This window comes from Chrysoperla carnea, chromosome 5 (genome assembly GCF_905475395.1).
Source record: "Chrysoperla carnea chromosome 5, inChrCarn1.1, whole genome shotgun sequence".
Classification (NCBI taxonomy): domain Eukaryota; kingdom Metazoa; phylum Arthropoda; class Insecta; order Neuroptera; family Chrysopidae; genus Chrysoperla; species Chrysoperla carnea.
In genome coordinates, this window is record NC_058341.1 from 31,706,908 (window position 1) to 31,726,434 (window position 19,527).

The 19,527-nt window shown below is 27.0% G+C and overlaps 1 protein-coding gene across 3 annotated transcripts in view; it reads right to left on the minus strand.

The window, feature by feature from the left end:
- The window catches only part of LOC123299784 (copper-transporting ATPase 1), a 35,133-nt gene that overhangs the window by 14,171 nt on the left and 1,435 nt on the right, over window positions 1-19,527 (minus strand). Inside the window, exon 1 of one of the 3 annotated variants that reach the window (XM_044882138.1) lies at window positions 1,576-1,698. The exons of the other annotated variants lie outside the window; for them this stretch is intronic. Coding sequence (XP_044738073.1) covers window positions 1,576-1,628 — 53 coding nt within the window. The 5' untranslated portion in view covers window positions 1,629-1,698. Of the gene's footprint in view, window positions 1-1,575; window positions 1,699-19,527 lie in introns of those variants that run through there. 3 annotated transcript variants of the gene reach the window in all.

Below are 19,527 nucleotides of genomic sequence, written 5' to 3' on the forward strand. Positions count from 1 at the left end.
TAGTAAACAAATCGTTTTACTTTTGACTTCAATTACTACATGACATTATGATTTTATTTAAACAATTTTATTTAACTTTAATAAATTTTTTTTTATTTATTTTTAAATGGTAAAACAATTATCTGGAAAAATTAATGGTTTTTGTTCACAGCATTTTCAATTTCTCTGCCCCACAAATGTATATCAGTGTACTTTGTAAAATTTTAGCGAATTGTGAGGAATTCAATTGTCTTATAAAAATTCGCGCAAAACTTTCAAGTTTATTAATTAAATTTACTAATTAGCTATAATAAAATGCATAATAATGAATTATTATATATAAATCATAGTCAACTTGTAAATAAAATATATTAAATTTAAGATCAAAATTTAAATCAAGAATGTTCTTTCTGTGAGTTAAAAATATAGCTTACTAATAAATATTTTAATTTTGTTTGTATAATTTATTAATTATTAATTTATGCATATTTATTGCGAAAATTCCTATCATTTTCAAAGTTCAACATCCAACATTTGAAGTATTTTGTAGAATTTTAGGCCAAGAAAAAATATTGGAATTTTATACAAGAAAAGTTAAGTTGTTTTAATTCTCAAGTCAACTATAATAACGATCAAATCCCATGCACCGCATAAAATAGGTGCAAGATGGAACATTTTTCTTCTCCTGAAGATAATATAAAGTGTTATTGTAAGATATATCACTCGAGAAAAAAGTATTATATATATATTTAAGATATTTAACACCCATAGGTTACGAACAATAATTCTATTTTTTTTTTTTGGTACCAAAGCTTCTTTCCCCGATACAAATGATGCTCATTGTCGTCAAACATTCATCAAAATCCAAGCTGGTATACAAACAGGTCTGAGGAAAAAAAGGAGCACAGAGAATATTAGCCCATTTAGCCCTAAAGTTAAGGTGATCCTAATTAGTTTTATAATAAAAATATAGAACTTGGGCAATCGGGCTTTGCTCGGATAGTCAAATTTTGATCAATGGAGTGAGAATTTGGAATACAAAGAATAAGAATTATATAAATACAAAATCTCATCTAAATCGTTATGAGCCGTTTCCAAAAATCCAAATTTTTATAATCTGTTACTTGTATCAATGAGCGGTTTATTAAATCGTATATTTTCTAGAAAACCAATGCTTTCCTCATTCCTGAGAATATTCACTTACTTTCGATTATTTCGCTAACCAAGTTTCATTAAATCCTAATATAAAATGAATGTTATAATTCGTTGCATGCAGTATATAAATATTATATCGTCTCATTATACTATTAATTTGAGCTTTCGCACAATGTCATCATTTATGTAATAAAATTGCCTATATCTAAAAATAAATAATACTATTAAAAACTACAGGCAATTCTTTAACATTAATGATACAAACATTGTGTGAAAACTCAAATTAATAAAATATATAAACGATAATGAAAGTTATAAATATTTCTACTAGTGGCCGCTGTATTCGGTTTTGCACGCAGTAAATAAATATCTATAAATCCAACCCATAAACCATGCAAAGCACATGCTTTTTATTTAAAAAACTGAAATTAAATCACTTACCAAAAATAGTTATTATCATTATTGTCTAAAAGCGGGGCCATATCATCCGCCATTTTTATAAGTAAATTATTATTAATTTTCAATAAAAATCAATAAAATTTCTTAAAAATTAATAAATTTATTCAATGTTTTGGTTTTTAAACTGTTAATTCTTTTTTTTATTTGCACATAGCACAAAGCACAATTCAATCACTATAATATTTACAAATTATTATGTTAAAAGTTTATTTTGTTATAAATAAATAAAATTTTTTAGCCAATACAATCTGTACAAACACATATTGAAAGATTATCGTTTTTTAATTCAAGGTAAATCATCTTATCAGTTTTAATATAATTTATTTGAAAATAATGAGAAAAATGTGATAAATTATGTCAAAAAACATTTTTTAATAATATACCGAAATACCGACTTAATACACCTGATAATTCAGTTGTTTAAAAAGTACTTATCAGTGACAAATACACGTGTGTGATCGACTTAAGAAAATTATAAATTGCTTGAGTTCATTTCATTTGAGTGATCACAATTTGTACTTACAAATTTTCCCTAAAAAGGGTATAGAATCAAAAATTTTGATATCTTCAGTATTTTTTCCGAAAATTGGGAAAAACGCCCAAATATATATATTTATATGCTAATTAACAATATCTTGAAATTATTTCATTTTTCAAACGAAAATTGTTGGACAATTTTTTTCCTAAAAAAAATGTAGAGTGAACAATTTGCCGATATCATTATCCATTTTCAAAACGACCAATTTTATAAATATTTCTCATTAATTATCCAATCATTATCCTCGAATTATTATATGTAAAAAGTGAATATACAAATATGAATTTTGTTACTGGGAGTTTTTTAGGTCTCTGATTGCAAATATGATGATAAAAAAGATCCAGGAGCGCACCAGGAGGTTGGTGCGCACTGAAATCGACGTCGTCTATATGAATTACTACCCGATCTTTGGCAGGTGTAAAATTTAGGCTCTTTCATCTAGTTATATGTACATCATCGAATGTCGCGAAGAGATAGTACCCACTATTTTTCGTCATTAATCAGCACGATAAGCTTTAAAATTATCCTAATACACTTAATTAACACCCCCCCCCCTCCACGAATACAAACACATCAACTTATTTTTTAGAATTTGGTTGAATATAATAATAAACTTGTCGTTTTTTTACGATTACTTAAACAAAACATGCTAAAAGATAATAAAAAAATATTACTTTACGAGCTATAATTAGCAGGTATTATAAATAAAAATATTCTAATACTGACTGCAATTTATATTTAAAAAAATATAACAAGCAAAAGTGCTTATCAAGGTTCGAGTTGTCGACGTTTAAATTACCTTGACTATTCTGTACATAGAAGTCCGATTTATGGAGATAATGAAGTCTTATTTTGATATATTCGGTAAGTCTTATTTATACGCTATTATTATTGCCATCTAATCCTATACAATGTGTGTTTGCACCATCTAGATATATAAATATCACTAGTATGACAGAATACATGCGTTAAGCAATGCATCTAAGTGAGAGGTATTATATACATGTGTTGAGCATTGTAAGAGTATATATACGATAAGATCTTCTGTTGTGTGCATGCAGAGAGTGGGAGTTTTGTTGAATACAAATATTATTAATTGATATAAACATGTATATAATACCTCTCACTTAGATACATTGCTTAACGCATGCATTCTGTCATACAAGAGATATTCATATATCTATATGGTACAAACACACATTGTATATTATTACTCTAGCAAGTTTTTTTCTGTTCTACCCTTATCTCCCTTATTCCTTTATCAAATTCCATGATTCACTCCTCATTTTCAAGCTTATTATGTCTGGGTTTGAAGAAAAATATACCCACGGTCTAAAAATGTACCGCTAAGGAAAAAACACGCTAGGCAAATAATTTGAACGAAAAAATATCATAAATTTAAAAAATAAGTTTATTAGGCAAACATGTTAGACATATAATTACTATTTTTAACATATGTGCTCCTAATATTAATTTAAGTTCATCTCCTGATATTATTTTTAATTAATTTAACTTTCAGAATTGATTTTTCATCACTTTTCTACGAAATTTGATGTTTGTTGTTTTTAGGCACGAGTATAGGGTAGCTACGAGTTACGGTAACTACGGAAGCGGAATTCCGTACGGGTGGAGCTAGTTAATAATAATTATTATTATTTTAATTTTTTATCGTTGTTTTTTTTTATGTTTTATGGAAATAAAAAAATATGATTACGAACTAATTAAACGTAAATATTGCAATTGAATTTAATTAAACATATAAACCAGGATAAAAATTAAAATATAATTAAAATCAATTAGTTGTACCTATTATTATTATACAAATTTTTTGTTTTTAATAGAATAAATTAAATAGTATATGTAATTTTATGAAAATCTCATTAAATTTAACCTTCATTTAATATTTTAACATAATAAAAATTCCATATATTGACCTAGTTTATAAAATATGAAATTATTCAAAATTATATCCGATTACAGTAAAAAATTAACCTATAAAATGAGAAATTTTCTGTACCTCAACCTATTGGGCCAATTTTTTTAAATTTTATGGAAGGCGATCAAAATCTAACATCTAACTTGGTACCGCTAGTAAGTTTGGCCATTAATATTGGCCATTTATTGGAATCCGATTTTTGGAGTTACTGATCACGATTATGAAGTTAGAATTCCGATATACATAATCCTCCCTCCTAAATTATTCACCCTCCGATGGCCAAAACAGCAAGCTTCTGTAAATGGTTATGTATAAAAATAGTTATACATACAGTTAGAAATCTGGATGCAAAAAGGGAATACAAATTCGAAGTATAAAAAAATTTCCATTTGTAATGCTAAAATGACAGGACTATATTTATAGATCGGAGACGCTTTCTTAAACACAATGTTCGTGTATAAAAAAATGATATTACAACAAACAGATACAACAATTCAAAAATATTTTGAATAAAATACAATAATAATTGTTTTTTAATGATAGAGCAGTAACGCAGTATTATTGTTTATAATAGATATAAAAATTAGCCAATCTAAAGTGTGCTTAATACGATCAGGGTTTCTTAACAGAATTAAATCATGAATGAGTTTGAATGCTCTATAATTGTAAAAATATACTGTGACAAAAATGATGTTAATTTGTAAACTCTTGTTATTTATTTAATACAAAGACTAAGTAAATTTTAACAAAAATTTGTTATAAACAAATTTATCAACTGTAATTGATAAGAAACATTTACGATTTGAACTTGTGGTTAATAAACAAATATATAAACTGAATTCTATATCGATATTATCAAGTAGAGAAAAATCTAGATGCACAAAAGTAATTAAAAAGACGTCTTTCATTATAGTCTTATTGAAATGTATATCAAATTAAATGGTTTTACCAGTAAAATGTGGAGGTTTTACCAGCTACATGTGGGCGGACCCATGCTGGGTATTTGGAAATTTCAATTTTTTAGAATTAGGTTGCCAAATCAACTCGATATCACAAAAAATGAAAGATTCAAGTTTATAGTATTCGGTATTAAAAGATAGATCACTCTTTTTGTCGTGAAAAGGTCTTAGATCTCAAATTTGTAAATTCTTGCCCCAAAAATTACAAAATAAAAATCAATAACATTAAAAAAATGTATAAATAAAAATTAATAACCTAAAAAACCCTGACTCCAGTGAATAATTAGCCATATAGTCGAGAGGCCTTTAGATCTGCATGGTGTAAAATATACAATAACAATTAGGAAGAAGGCCTCCGACAACTTGTTCACCGAAATCGGATTTTTTAATTTATTTTTACCCGATTTTCAAGGAGTGGTTATGTTTTTCGAGCGTTTGTAAATTTCTTTATTACCTCTTATCTTCTAAACGGCTCGACGATTTTTTACTCGAAATAATCAACTCCGAGTGGGGTATCAAAATAAGATATTTCAAAAATATATCTATATAAGTTATATGTTTATATTTAATTAAGAATATTAAATTAGTTTAAAAAATTTAAAAATAGTATAATAAGAGGGTTGTTTAGTGCCGAGACACTAAAAATTCTAAGATAAAATAAATAATTAACAAATTCAAAAACCCGACTGCCTTAAATAAAATCTGAAACGAAAGAAACAAGTCCAGTAGTATACATAGCGACTTTAAGAGACGGGGCTAATTCTTGGGAAAATTTTAGTCTGTCAAGATAATAATGGACTGTGACTGTTAAAGTCGCTATGTATACTTCTGGACTTGTTTCTTTCTTTTCAGAGACCATTTAACGTAATCGGATTTTTATGTTTTTAATTATTTATTTTAGATTATTTATAATATCATATCTCAATTTCATAAAATAAGTAAGTTTTCAATTAAACTACTTGTATTGCTTAAATTTTAAAATGTATATAAAAAATTAATACGCAAACAATAAGTCTCACACCTACATAATTATAAAATATAAATAATTAAAACATTATTTAAATTACGTCATTAACTATGATATACACACACTTATTAAAACATATAAATTTTTTAATATTTAAAACACAGAGTACAGTGAGTACAGTGATATACCACTTAGTAAAACTATACGTTAATTTAATATGATCACTTGATAATGAAAGGTTAAAGTCTCATGTGTCTTATTAGTTATATTCTTTTGCGCTCGTTACTACTTTAATTATTTTGTTGCACTCGTTACTATTTAATTTTAATAAAGCAATAAAAATATTGATTATACCATCTGTTGTAAGGATCTGTACTAATGATTCATTTTCTAGAAATTTTCTCTCCGGTTTAATAACAAGTTGCTTAGATAATTTTTCCGTTGTTTCTCAAGCTTCTCTTTAATTGTAATTTATTTAAAACTTTTTCGTATACAGGGTGATCTTTTTTAATAGTGCCATTTTTATAGCCTGTATATATGAAATATATATCAAGAAATACTAATTTTTGTCCCAAGTTTGTCACGTTTAGAAATATTGATGATAAAAATTAAATTTTGGTATAGATGAAAATCACCTAAATAATCCATTTCCGGTTTTCCGCCCGTCTGTCCGTTGACACGATAACTCAAAAACTATTGTTTAAAAATAATGTAAGCACTGGCACTCAAAAAAAATCCCGACACGATTAAAATGAATCACCCTGTTCAATAAGAATAATATATCACCCTGTTCAATTGATATAATCTGATTTAATTTTATAAATTTAGTCGTAAAATGAAAAATCAATATTTACCGAGATAATTGACGTATTTAAGATATTGGTAATCGATTTTTGGAATTCGAGAAGAGAAATTTTTGTGTAGTGTCGACCCGAGGGCTATCCTATTCATACGTTTTATCAAAATTATCCTAGATTTCGATTTAACACAAACCTCGACTTGTGTTACTATACTATTTTAATCTAAAGTTGGATACATTTTAAAATAATTGATTGGATTTTTCAATAAATTTCATGTTTACAAAACTAAATACACCATGACTAACTCGTTTTCCCATGCGTCACTATATCCTATAGTTGTTATAATTGTTTATAATTAATCAACTGGAAATTTGGTGTTTTCTAATAATAAATTGTTTTGTTCTCTTACAACAGTAGTTAACTATAAGAATTGAAAAATTAATGCACTTTCAAGAAAATAAAAATAATGCAATTGATATGGAGTTTAAGAGTGGTTAAACACTGAATCTTTAGATTAGTCAATCTAGCATGATTTCTTTTACACTGTAGTTGACCACCAAGGAAGGATGTTTGGAAACTAAATTGTGTTAAAGTGGTGGAAAAGGGGATGAAAGTTTGTATGAAAATCCGTCATTTTTTAATTTTTTATTCAAGTATGGATTATTTTGGTATAGATGTGTCTTATGGAACATTCTTATTAAGGAATATATAATAATTTAGGAATATTTTATATTTTTATTTGAGAAAAAGTGGGTTCTGCACCAACAACTGAATATCCATGAACTTGAGAACAAAAGGAAGTATAAGTGAAAGAAAGGGGAATGAAGGCCATAACGTGGTAGTCTTTGTTTTTAATGTTGAAATTAGCGCAGTGGGTGAGTATTTTCTAATATGTAGAGTATTATATAAAATAAAATAAACAAGTGAAAACAAACAATTGGCTCAGTTAATTGTTGAAATACCATGTATAGACAGTGTTGATTACTCTGTCACATTACACATACATATATGTCACACATATATAACTGATATACCCATATAATACATACTATACAATTTCCGCATTCACGGGTAAACAGTGATGTTTACGAAAAAATATTTCATACAAACATTGTTTATTTTTTTTATAAGGAATATTTTTTAGATTTAAACTTTTGTTCTATCCCTAACGGTTTACAAGATGAGTCCTACGACCCAATTGACCTATGTTGCTTATTTACGAACCTCACTTTTTACGTCCTCAACACGCTATAAAAATTTCAGCTTGATATTTTTTTTACTTTTTGTGTAATCGTGATGACAGACAGACAACCGGAAATGGATTAATTAGTTGATTCTATGAACACCTATACCAAAATTTTTTTCGTAGCATCAATATTCATAAGCGTTACAAACTTGGGACTAAACTTAATATACTATGTATATTTAATATATACATGGTATAAAAATTTTGTGTTTGTCCTCGTTATAGATTCTTTGAATGGATAAATAAAAAAGTGAGTAATTTAAATATAGGAAGTTATGATATAAAGCAGGAAGTATTTTCATATTTATTTATTATAAATTCGTGAGAAAGGTGAGAGATTCCTTCTGGTTACATGCTTAAAATATCAATGAAATATTATAAAACACATACATAATACATTAGAAAAAAAATTAAATTAATTCATCCCGAAGTTGGCCGTTTCATATTGAAATAAAGTAAAAATACTTTCAAACAATTTCTTTATGATTGGAACAAGTACAACTAAATATTTTGCGCTTGACATGAATCCAAGAAGTCCGGGTTCGAGTCCTGATTCACTGATACAAAATAATTGAAGTTAAATAAACAAAAACATTACTTCTATGAAAGAGATTGATTTTAGTGAGTTGTGCGTTTTATTGATGGAAAATAAAATTGTACTTAGTTGGAATGTATAATCGTGTAAATAAAGCTAATATAGAAATTAAAATAAAACAGTAAAATTATTATCATAGACAAAATAATTTCTTAAAAATATCAATCGTTTAAAATATTAGAATAACTTTACAATTATTGTTAATTATTTTTGAAACACGCAAAATTTTAGTGTTAATTTACTCAAAAAATATATGTATTTAGAAACAGAGGCCTTGAATATATATATTTACAAAAGAACAAAAAACACCTGTAGCAATCAGCATATTGTGTTTAATTTGTGACGGGTATTAAATTTTCTTGGATTTGATTTCTAATAACATTGATTTTTTTAACTTCAATATTCAGTGTAAATTGTTTTGTGGATATTAGGATTATTGATATTTGTAATAGAACATTTTATAATAGAACCCAAAAATTCATAATAAATAAATAGTTAATAGTAAACTGTATCCGAATGGCTTAGTGTGTATCGGTTCCGGCTAGTAGTTGAAAAGAATCTCACTCAAATCCCGGTTAAGTATAAACTTTAATTTTTTTTCTATGAATTTATTAATATGAATTATGCAAATCAATTAAATTAATTCGAATACGCATTTATTATTGAGACAACTTAAATTTAAATATTCATTAGGTTAATCTAATTTTACTACCGATAATCACTGTTTAAATTTTAAATATATACATCGGGCTATGTGGCAGAGTGTATAGCGAGTCCGATTCGTATTACAAAGGTCTTGACTTCGAACCCCAGACAAGTAAAATTTTTATTTCTTCTCTTCGTATTATGTAAATTAATTTGAGTTCTTTAATTTATGGTTCTAAATGATGATTATATATCTGCTCCATCTATAATCATCATTTTAACCATAAATTAAAGATTTTTGTAAAAATTTTAAATAGTAAATGTCATATTAAATTTTATTTTTTTTCTAATATATCTTTATAAATTATAGCTCATGTGTTATTCTGATTTATGAGCTATATTACTGTACAGTTTCAATAAAAACCATTCGCTAGTTTTAGCGTGTAACCGTAACAAACAAACAAACATCCTTACTTTCACATTTACACTATATAGGGATTTTGTTTAAGTATCCTATCCACTAACATAATAATATAATATAAAACGAATGCTGGTGTATAATTTTGTTTAGAATGTACAAACGATAATCAATCAAGTAAAACTTTCTGTTAATTATTTTTATTTTATATAAAATAAAACTTAAACTAATACAGATATAAAAAATAATAGTTTAAGTGATAGTTGTTAAATGACGACCTGTTTTTTTTTTTTTTTTTAATTTGTTTAATGATAAAATGATTATTTTTTTATATCTAATTTTATTAATTTCTCCATTATTAATACACCTGGGTATTCATTTAATGAATACACCAAAATTTTTAATTCCACCAAAAAACAAAAAATTTTTAATACAATCGTATGACAATATGTTTAGAGATAGTTTTTGATGACAAAACCAGTTCATGAGCTGGTCCGATTCTGCTCGTTCAAATTAATTGTTCCTAAATTAGTAAAAAATTTTACAACGCTACCTCTGAAAAAGATTTGAAGTACTCTATGCTAAATAAATTATAATTTAAGTACAAAATTCTTTTTAGGTAAAGGTACAAGTTTTTAGTGTACTTAAAAGTAAAAAATTATTTTCCCCTTGATTCACGCATAGATTATACGACCATATAATGTAAAAGTAAATATGGTGGAAGAATGAGAAGAAAAAAGCAATTTGGTTTTACAACAATTACATAATAGTTGTATTTTTTTTATATCTTAATGTAAAATCATTCGAATTCGATTCGAACTTATCTTGAGATGTTTTAGTATCAGAATATTTCAGACGACGCTTTAACGCAGTAACGCAGGATTATTGAATGAAACGTGCTAGCGTCATGATCGAATATTATTTTGTATTTTAATAAAGCTGCTCGTTTCATAAGCAAAAATCTTCGTTAAGCAAAATACATGTTTGCAATTTTGGGAATTCTAGTAGTATTTCTTGGCTATCTAGAATGTGACCTTCCATGATTCTGATTCATATACTGACATACAAGGACATCTTTACCCTGTTGAGGGCCCTGAACATGATTGGTGCGGATCCTCTATTGCAATTTGGGGATCTCATGGCCAACCATAGGGCCTTAGGTACAGGGTCCAATGTTGAAAAGGATCCGGACTACATATACGGTCGGTGACGATATACCGCAGCCTGATAAATCGCGGGAATCCTAGACACCCAACTCTGATATTACCTTCAACAAAATCCTTCAATATGTGATAAAATTTAAAACAAACTCCACCATTGAAATAAAAAATAAATGTGAAGAACTTTAATAAATTAATTTTTTACTGCCATTATTTTATCATAATTTTTTTTTTCTCACATAATTCACAATCACCAATAAACAACAATCACCAAATCACACCACACAAATTTTAAACAATGCACAATTCTTTCAACTGTAACGTTTTTACATGTTTGTATAACAATGAGTAAAGAAAATTATAAACACGATTATCCGTTACTCAACATTATCGGAATCGGACTATCTTTATTGTTTAAATATTGAGCAAATTTTTTATATAGAATTACAATTGCATAATTAATAAAATCATAAAATATTATCAGCAAATAATATATGGATTTGCTTATCCATTACTCCATCGTGTCTTATATTTCAATTACTAAGAGATCATAAGAATTATAATAATTATATTATTTATTTTAGAGTACTTTCACTTCAAATAAAAACATACATTATTTGAAAAAAGGGGGTACTGTGTTTTGTGAATGAGCATACGCTAGTGGTTAACAGAGTGGTTCATCAAAGAGTTGCCAGAATCTTTCAGAATGTTTTACCTTAGTTGTAATTTGAAATGAAAATATTACCCGATTGATCTAGTACAAAGATTCTCAAACTTATTCGTCTATCGACTACTTCTTCGAGAATCAATTATTTTTCAACCACCTATATATAATTTTGACCCAATATTTTATATTTTATTGTATCTAAATATAATTACATTACCGCTCCCGTGCAGACCTCAAGGGTCGATATCTCCCTCTTTGAGAAACAATGATCTACTAGGAGCGTAAATGCTTACGAAGCGAGGCTAGCTAATAAAATGGGGATCAAACAAACGCTAATAAGATAGAAGAAATGCGCGTAAACTCGCAAAACCATCAACAAATGTCGCTAGCAGGAAGATCTATCGAAATAGTAGACACGGTGGTAGACAAGTAGGTACTACTATACGGCTGTGAAACTAAGAACATCACTAGGTGGATAGAAAGAAAACCAACTTCAGATTTAAAAAAAGACGGAAACATAGAAAAAGTTGCGTAGACTGGAATCTTCATGGGGTGAAAAAGGAAAGTTTTATGGAGACTTTCATAACACTTGTATGTTGAAAGTAGCATAAGTATGTGATAAGTAGCACAATCTGGCAAACCTGGATTATATAATATTCGAAAAAAATTGAAAAACGTACATATATTTTACTTGTGTAATAAAACAATCCCTACCCTTATTTGAAGTGTTCTGGAAGGGGGATAAGTGAAAGCAAGAGAGATGGAGGTCATAATATTTTTACTTTTAATCTCAGCGAAGCGGGCGGGTATCAAGCTAGTATTGCTATACTTTCTTTTTACAATAAATTTACAATTTTTTAAACAGAATCATTTAAAACAGTATAAGAAAATTATTTTTTGCCGTGATCCGTTAATGGTAAACGATACACGCAGTGGATATTTAATATAAGCCATGGTGTTGTCTTGGTTAGCATGCTTATTATTTGTTGGTCGTGTGTCTTATTCTCATTCGCTTACGTAAAATTTAGAGCAAAATAAGTGAAAGGATAGAGGTAATTATAAACGTATCACGGTCAATTTTATTACTACTATTTTATATATTTTTGTTGTTTACAAATCATTTTTAATTGGAAAAAATCGGTCAAGTGCGAGTTTGATTTATGCGCATGATAACACAACCTCATTAATCATTTCCTGGGCAATTACATATTATAGTTCAGCTCCAGAGGAAAAAGATTGTAGTTCATAGGAAGTGCAATCTTTTTGACACATCCAAAGGCACTCTAAATTAATGTTAAATATGACGTAAAATTTCGATTTTGATATTTTAAAGCTAATTTAATCGAGTTTTCTTAGCTATTTTTCAAGAAAATCTATTCAGCCGTTTGAAGACCATCGCCTCTTTTCTAGTTGGTTTGGGTACCGGGCACGGAACCCTAAACTCGCACTTTAAAAAAAAATCTAAATCAGTTGTTATTAAAAAGGGCCACAGGCGAATTTTTTTTAATAATTAGCCATATAAAACTTCTACTAGTTCCTCTGAAAAGCAAGCAAATTTATCAGAGCAAATGGCTTCTTATGATTTTTTAACAATTCTGTTTCTTGAAATTGCAATACGGTATCCTAAAAATGAATAATAAAATAACCAAAAATTATATTTATTATGCGGATTTAATCGCCGGTAATTAAATAATTTATATTTTAGTTGACGACAGTATTATAACTTCAATTGCAAAAGTAAATATAAATTAAATACCCAAATCGAATTTAATGTTAGGTACTTTAGCCTTAAGCTTTCGATATTAAAATACTGGCATCTATATACTTTAATTCGAAAAATTTATGTCGTTTATACTTTTAATTATAAGGCTTTTTGATTTTTGATAATTGTATACCTAAAGCTAAGCGAAAAACTGGGCTAAAATATATTTTTTTTCTTTTAATTTCATTTTCTTTGTAAAGGAAATTTGCGAAAATTTGCACCAGAAAGAATAAACATTTATACCTAGAAAACTAAGAGCTAGGCAAAAAAGTCACAAGATTATTTCTTTACTTAAAATTGGCCAAAAATCCATTGTTCAGTTTTTGCAAAGTAACTTTTTATAACAACTAAAAAGTTTAGACGATCTCCTACCCAAAATATGGTGTTCAAAAGGTTAAAATACATACCAAAATCCTTGGTCAAATCTGTCCAAAATTTGTTTGCCATTATGAAGCTCTTCACGTCAGTACTGACGATAATGACTTGTCTTCATAAAATTAATAATAAGTACTTTTCTCCCCTGAATTTAATGCATTATTATAGTTGACAATAATATAACTTAAGATAATTTATCTTGAATTTAAAGAATTTTACATACTTCTTGCAAATATTTGATAAATTTTGATCACAAAACTTGTGTATTATCTGAGTTGACTACACAATAAGAACATGCTTAATTAATTATTGTAAACAAAAGTATTCATTGACAAGTTAGCTCAATTTATCAAAAATTCTTAATTGTTACTATTCAAAAATTGTTATTAATATTTAAGTATTTTTATTTCCACTAACAATAAGAATGTATTTTAATATATTGGTATTTATTTTGTTTTAACAAAAAGATTGCACGTGTGAACTTTTTTATTTACATAAGCAAATTTTAAAACATTGATGTATAAAAAGTTGCCAATACAAAAAATATCAATTATATTCCACAAGACCTTTTTTCCTGAGGGACACTATTTTTTTATCCAATAATAATTTTCGAAGCGGATTTTCAATTAAAATCTGTATGTGTCAAATTTGTTTCCAAGCAAGTAGATTACAAAATTACACTTTGATTTTACACTTAGTTCCTAAAAAATTGAATATATGATCATACTTGAGACTTCTGTTTCGAATTTTATTTATAAATTTTTTTATAATTTGCCGCTGTTATAATTTCCTTACAGAAAACTATTTGTTAAGCTTTTAAATAATGAATATTCGTTTTCCAAACCTTTCTTAAGGAAATAAGTGTTTTAACAGCTCAACGCCAACTTTTAATATCCCAAATCTAAAAATTTAACCCACTTATAAAGAGCATTATTGAGAATGCATATACACGATTTAAAAATTTTTCTAAGAAAACGAGATTTTTTTTTTATCCTTTCCGAGGAACCTTCTTAATGCTACATTTCTCCTCAATCGAATTTTTGGTGAGATACCTATCAATATTAGTTAACAGATCTTATGCTCTGTCTCAAACAGTTTGTTCGATCGTTTCCGTATACTCTAGCTCTAGTACCTTATATCCAAATTAGATCTGATTTTACGATTCAAAATTCCCCTTGAAATCGAAAAAATTTCATTAAATTTCAGATATTCTATTCTACTTACGAGCTATCAAAATTTAGTTTGTTTTTGGATGGACTAATTGTTCCGATTTCCCTACTTCTTTTGGATCCTTGATTGTATTCAAAATAATAAACAGATCAACAAAATTAGTACCTAGTCAATTTTACTGAAATTATAATTATCCACAAACTTCATTTATTCTAGCAGAACACTATAAAAAATCATTTCAGTCAAAATAAGTTCAGTAAACTTATAATATCATTTAAAAGTGAAAATTTGTGAAGAAAGTGAGTAATTTCAATTTCAATTATAGATACCTAAATAAAGACATAGCTTTCTTTGAAGTGTACAATATGAATTATTATAAAACACTTGAATACGATATCAATGTTAATGAACTTGCAATCAGTTTTAATGTCTGAAACATGATGTACTTAACGTAATAACGATAAATCTGGCATGAAATACCTTCATAAAAACGGCAAAACACGCAGAAAGTTACAAAAAACCCTTATCGATGATCATAAGATAGAGGCGAAGATCGCGTATACAGACACGAATGCTATCAGTGTTTGGGTCCTGTAAATACTTCTATACTTCTATACTACTGAATCCGTACATGTTATTACAATATAATTACACAGAGCAGTGTGGCGCAATGGAAGCATGCTGAGTTCATAACCAAGAGGTTTTGAGATCGTAACTACGCTCTGCTAACAAAAATTTTTTTAAACAAAATGATGGAGATGTTATGACTGGACTCACTAGAGGCGTTGAAACTCGTATACACTCCTTGACTCTTATTATCTATTTTTAGAGACCTGTTAATCAACAATCCTAACAATTGATTTTGACATGCCTTTAAAAATAAATATCACAGGACTATTTTACAAATATTCACCAAGAAATTAAAAAATTTTTCATTTTACCTACATGAAAATTTTCTTTCTACATTCAAATTGAATGCTACAAACCTTCCCCCTCTCCAAAATTTTCCGTTACAATATATTATGAGAAACCTTCACCTAAGGTCATTCATTTTTCTTCCCTAATCTACTGAAAAATATTCTATTCTCTAATACTTGTTGGTAGTAAATAAATATTTCAGACAATTTTAATTGAAGGCTCTTCTTTGTTTTGTTACATTGTTTACGTTTATTGAATTACTTCCAACCGTGTAATCAATATTTAAATTTTTAACAATTAAAATTTTATGTTTTTATCAACAATTATAACCAATAATTTAAATAAATTTTTTTTTAAATATAGTGAAAAACTTATTTCCTATGCAATCAATATACCTTAAGGATGTACGAGCGCCAGGGCAATTTAGGATAAAAAACATTGATTTTTTTTATATGAAGTTGGACTTAATCTAAAACAATTCTGAAAATCTTAGAGGGGGCTGGTTGCCTGATTATTTAAACAAATAAATTACTTCAAAAGTAGCCATATTTAACATTGGTCTTATGGGAAAACGGTAGATGAATGATATGTTTTCATAGATTTCTCCAAAACCAAATTAAATCTTCGAGGTTTTTCGATTAAAAAAATTACAAAAATTTCGATTTTACAAATACGAGAAATTTTAAAAACTAAAAACAATTAAATACAGAATACATTATTATAATTTCCTCTAGTTAAAGTTCCTTAACTTTTACAAAATATCAAAATTCCCTACTATTTTTAGGTCATTCACCCTCTTGGACTATTGTTTTATAGCCAAAATACGTACACTCTATGTCACAAAAATCGCACGGATTTACAATTTTACAATTTTAGATTACAAAAGTTAGTTAGCAGACCTACTGTAACTGCAGGGTATTTTTTAACTATTTCTTATAGATTTTTACCCACTAAACCTGGTTAACAAATTAAAAACTTCTATTACGTCAGAAAAATCGAAAATTTGAGGATTTCGTGGGACGATAGAGGGGCGCTGACTTGAAAGCGAACTTTGCAGTCTTGAAAATTGTCAGTTTATCATACATAAATTTACAATAACATCCACTGATTAGTTTCTGCGGGAAAAAGAAGATGAAAAGCGGGATCGGAGAAGCATAAAAAAGAAGAAAATGTTTCAAAGAAAAAAAAGGAAACTAGTTTCAAAGACAAAAAAAAGGTCGAAGAACTAATCGAAGATTTCGAGGTATTCTTGCGAGTCAGAATCATTCCTACTAAGTAACCCCATCAATTAATCAAATTTTCGATTTTTGGCTTACGTGCAAAAGGAAATGGATACTATTTATCATTCAGCCAGCCAAATAAACATTATAATTTAAAAATTTTTCAGTTCTGTGTTACTAATTTTAATTACCTTAAAATTATTGTTAACAATTGGGAAATTTTACAATAATTAATAAACAAAAAATTTACCTGTAAGCAGCGAGCGATAACAACTCAAAACGTTTTCTCATTTTAATACACATTTTATATTTTAAAAAATAAATAAATAAAATTCACTAATTAAATTAAAATCAAAAAATATTAAATAAAATAAATAAATAAATATATACACTACAAAAGAATCACAAAAAGTAAAAAAATTTAATAAACAAGAATGTCATTGTTATTGATTTTGAATCCGTGATATGACTTCAATATTCATATAAATATATCGAAGTACCTATTACTAGTAAATATGTGCGATCAAATGGTATGAATAGCAATTTACAACAAACTTCATATGTTCACAAAAATATATTCAATAAATTCAATTCATATAATGAAAATTATTGTTGATTAGAGGTACCATATATGCATTTTTAGTGTGTGATCAATTGACTAATCAACGAACAACTTAAAAGTCCAATCAAGAACTTTCAAAAATTTGTATAGGCTTAATAGCTGTAGCTCACTTTTGGTGTCGAAAATTCTTACGAAGAAATTAATATCTGTCGATTTGATAAAATATTAATTAATAATCCAATAACGAAAATTTGATTGATTTTATTACTTTTTGTTTTTGTTTACTTTTAATCATGTATACGATATTTATTTACATCATGGTCTCTCGATTATAATTGATGATTTTTAATATGATACATATAGCGTAAACTAAATATTGACAAATATCTTGTCTAGTAATCTTAATTAATTTTTTCAATTCTCTTTAATCATTGACATTTTTTTTTTTGCATTTAAATACTCATTCATGTTAGACCGTGGGACACCACGATCTTTTTAAAATGATGAATACGTACTTGAAATTTTGTGCGTGGCTTCCTTTTGACGGGCCTACCTCCTAATCTACCTAATCAGTAACTACCCTATAATTCTATTAAAATTACTATCAAAAAGATCTTTCTAAGAGTCTTCTAAATCACGTTTTTATTAAATAAAATTTTGCATATCGTGATTTAGCTATAAAATAAAATTTGGCCTGTTGTAACTGATAAATAGTTTTTACTGTAATTTAATATAATATATTACATTAAAAATCAAAGTTTATGTGTTTTAATATTTATTATTTATTATATCTGTATCAATAAATAAAATTTATCAATAAACAAATTATTAATTAGGTGTTTTATTGTAATAGATATTATAGTATGTTCATAATATTCTACAAAATTTTAAAATAAAAGTAAGTTATTTTTATCAGTTTTTTATTTGTCATAAATCCATATTTAAATTCATTTGAATGTTTATTTTAAAAATCATGTAGGTGCTGCGTAAACCTAGCGAATTCTCTTTTAAGAATAATAATTATTCAAATACTATACAAATTTTCAAATCGATATTCCTATAAATGACGAAAGTATGAGGGTGTCTTCATCTTAAATGCGACACACTGTATATAAATATATAATTTTCGCTGATTTTTTAGAATTTTAATGTTTGTATCTTAAATATTGAATACAACAAGTGAAAACAAACAATTGACTGAGTTAATTGTTGAAATACTATGCATAGACAGTGTTGATTACTCTATCACATTACACATACATACATGCCACACATACATAACTGATATTCCCATATAATACATACAATTTACGCCTAATTTGCGCCCTCACGGGTAGGCAGAGATGTTTACGAAAAAATGTTTCAAACAAAAGTTGTTTATTTTTTGATGAGGAACATTTTTTACATTTAAACTTTTGTTCTATCTCTAACGGTTTATAAGATCCAGTTGACCTACGTTTCATTTACTCGACCTCACTTTTTACGTCCTGAGTACGCTGTAAAAATTTCACCTTGATATCTTTTTTCGTTTTCGAGTTATCGTCTAATTAGGTGATTTTATGAACACCTATACCAAAATTTTTTTCATATCATCAATATTTTTAAGCGTTACAAACTTGGGACTAAACTTAGTATACCTTGCATATTACATATATGCATGGTATAAAAATGAAATTATATGAAAAGAAAATTATACAAATATATATTTCCCTCAACAAAGTCTTTTAAGCCTTTATTGCTGCTTATATATTTTTCATATCCCTAAAACTATGATAATTTTTTGACTATTTTTAACATATTCGTGTAAAAAAATTATGAAAAATGATACAAAAAATTTAATACTTATTAAATTAATGTTTTTTTTAATGCGATAATAATTTTCTAACACTTAAACAATTCCATAAATATTATTTACCAAGAATAAATTTAATTTTGTATAAAAACACAAACTAAATTTGTACAAATTGACATTCTTTTTGCTAGCAATCATCGTAGT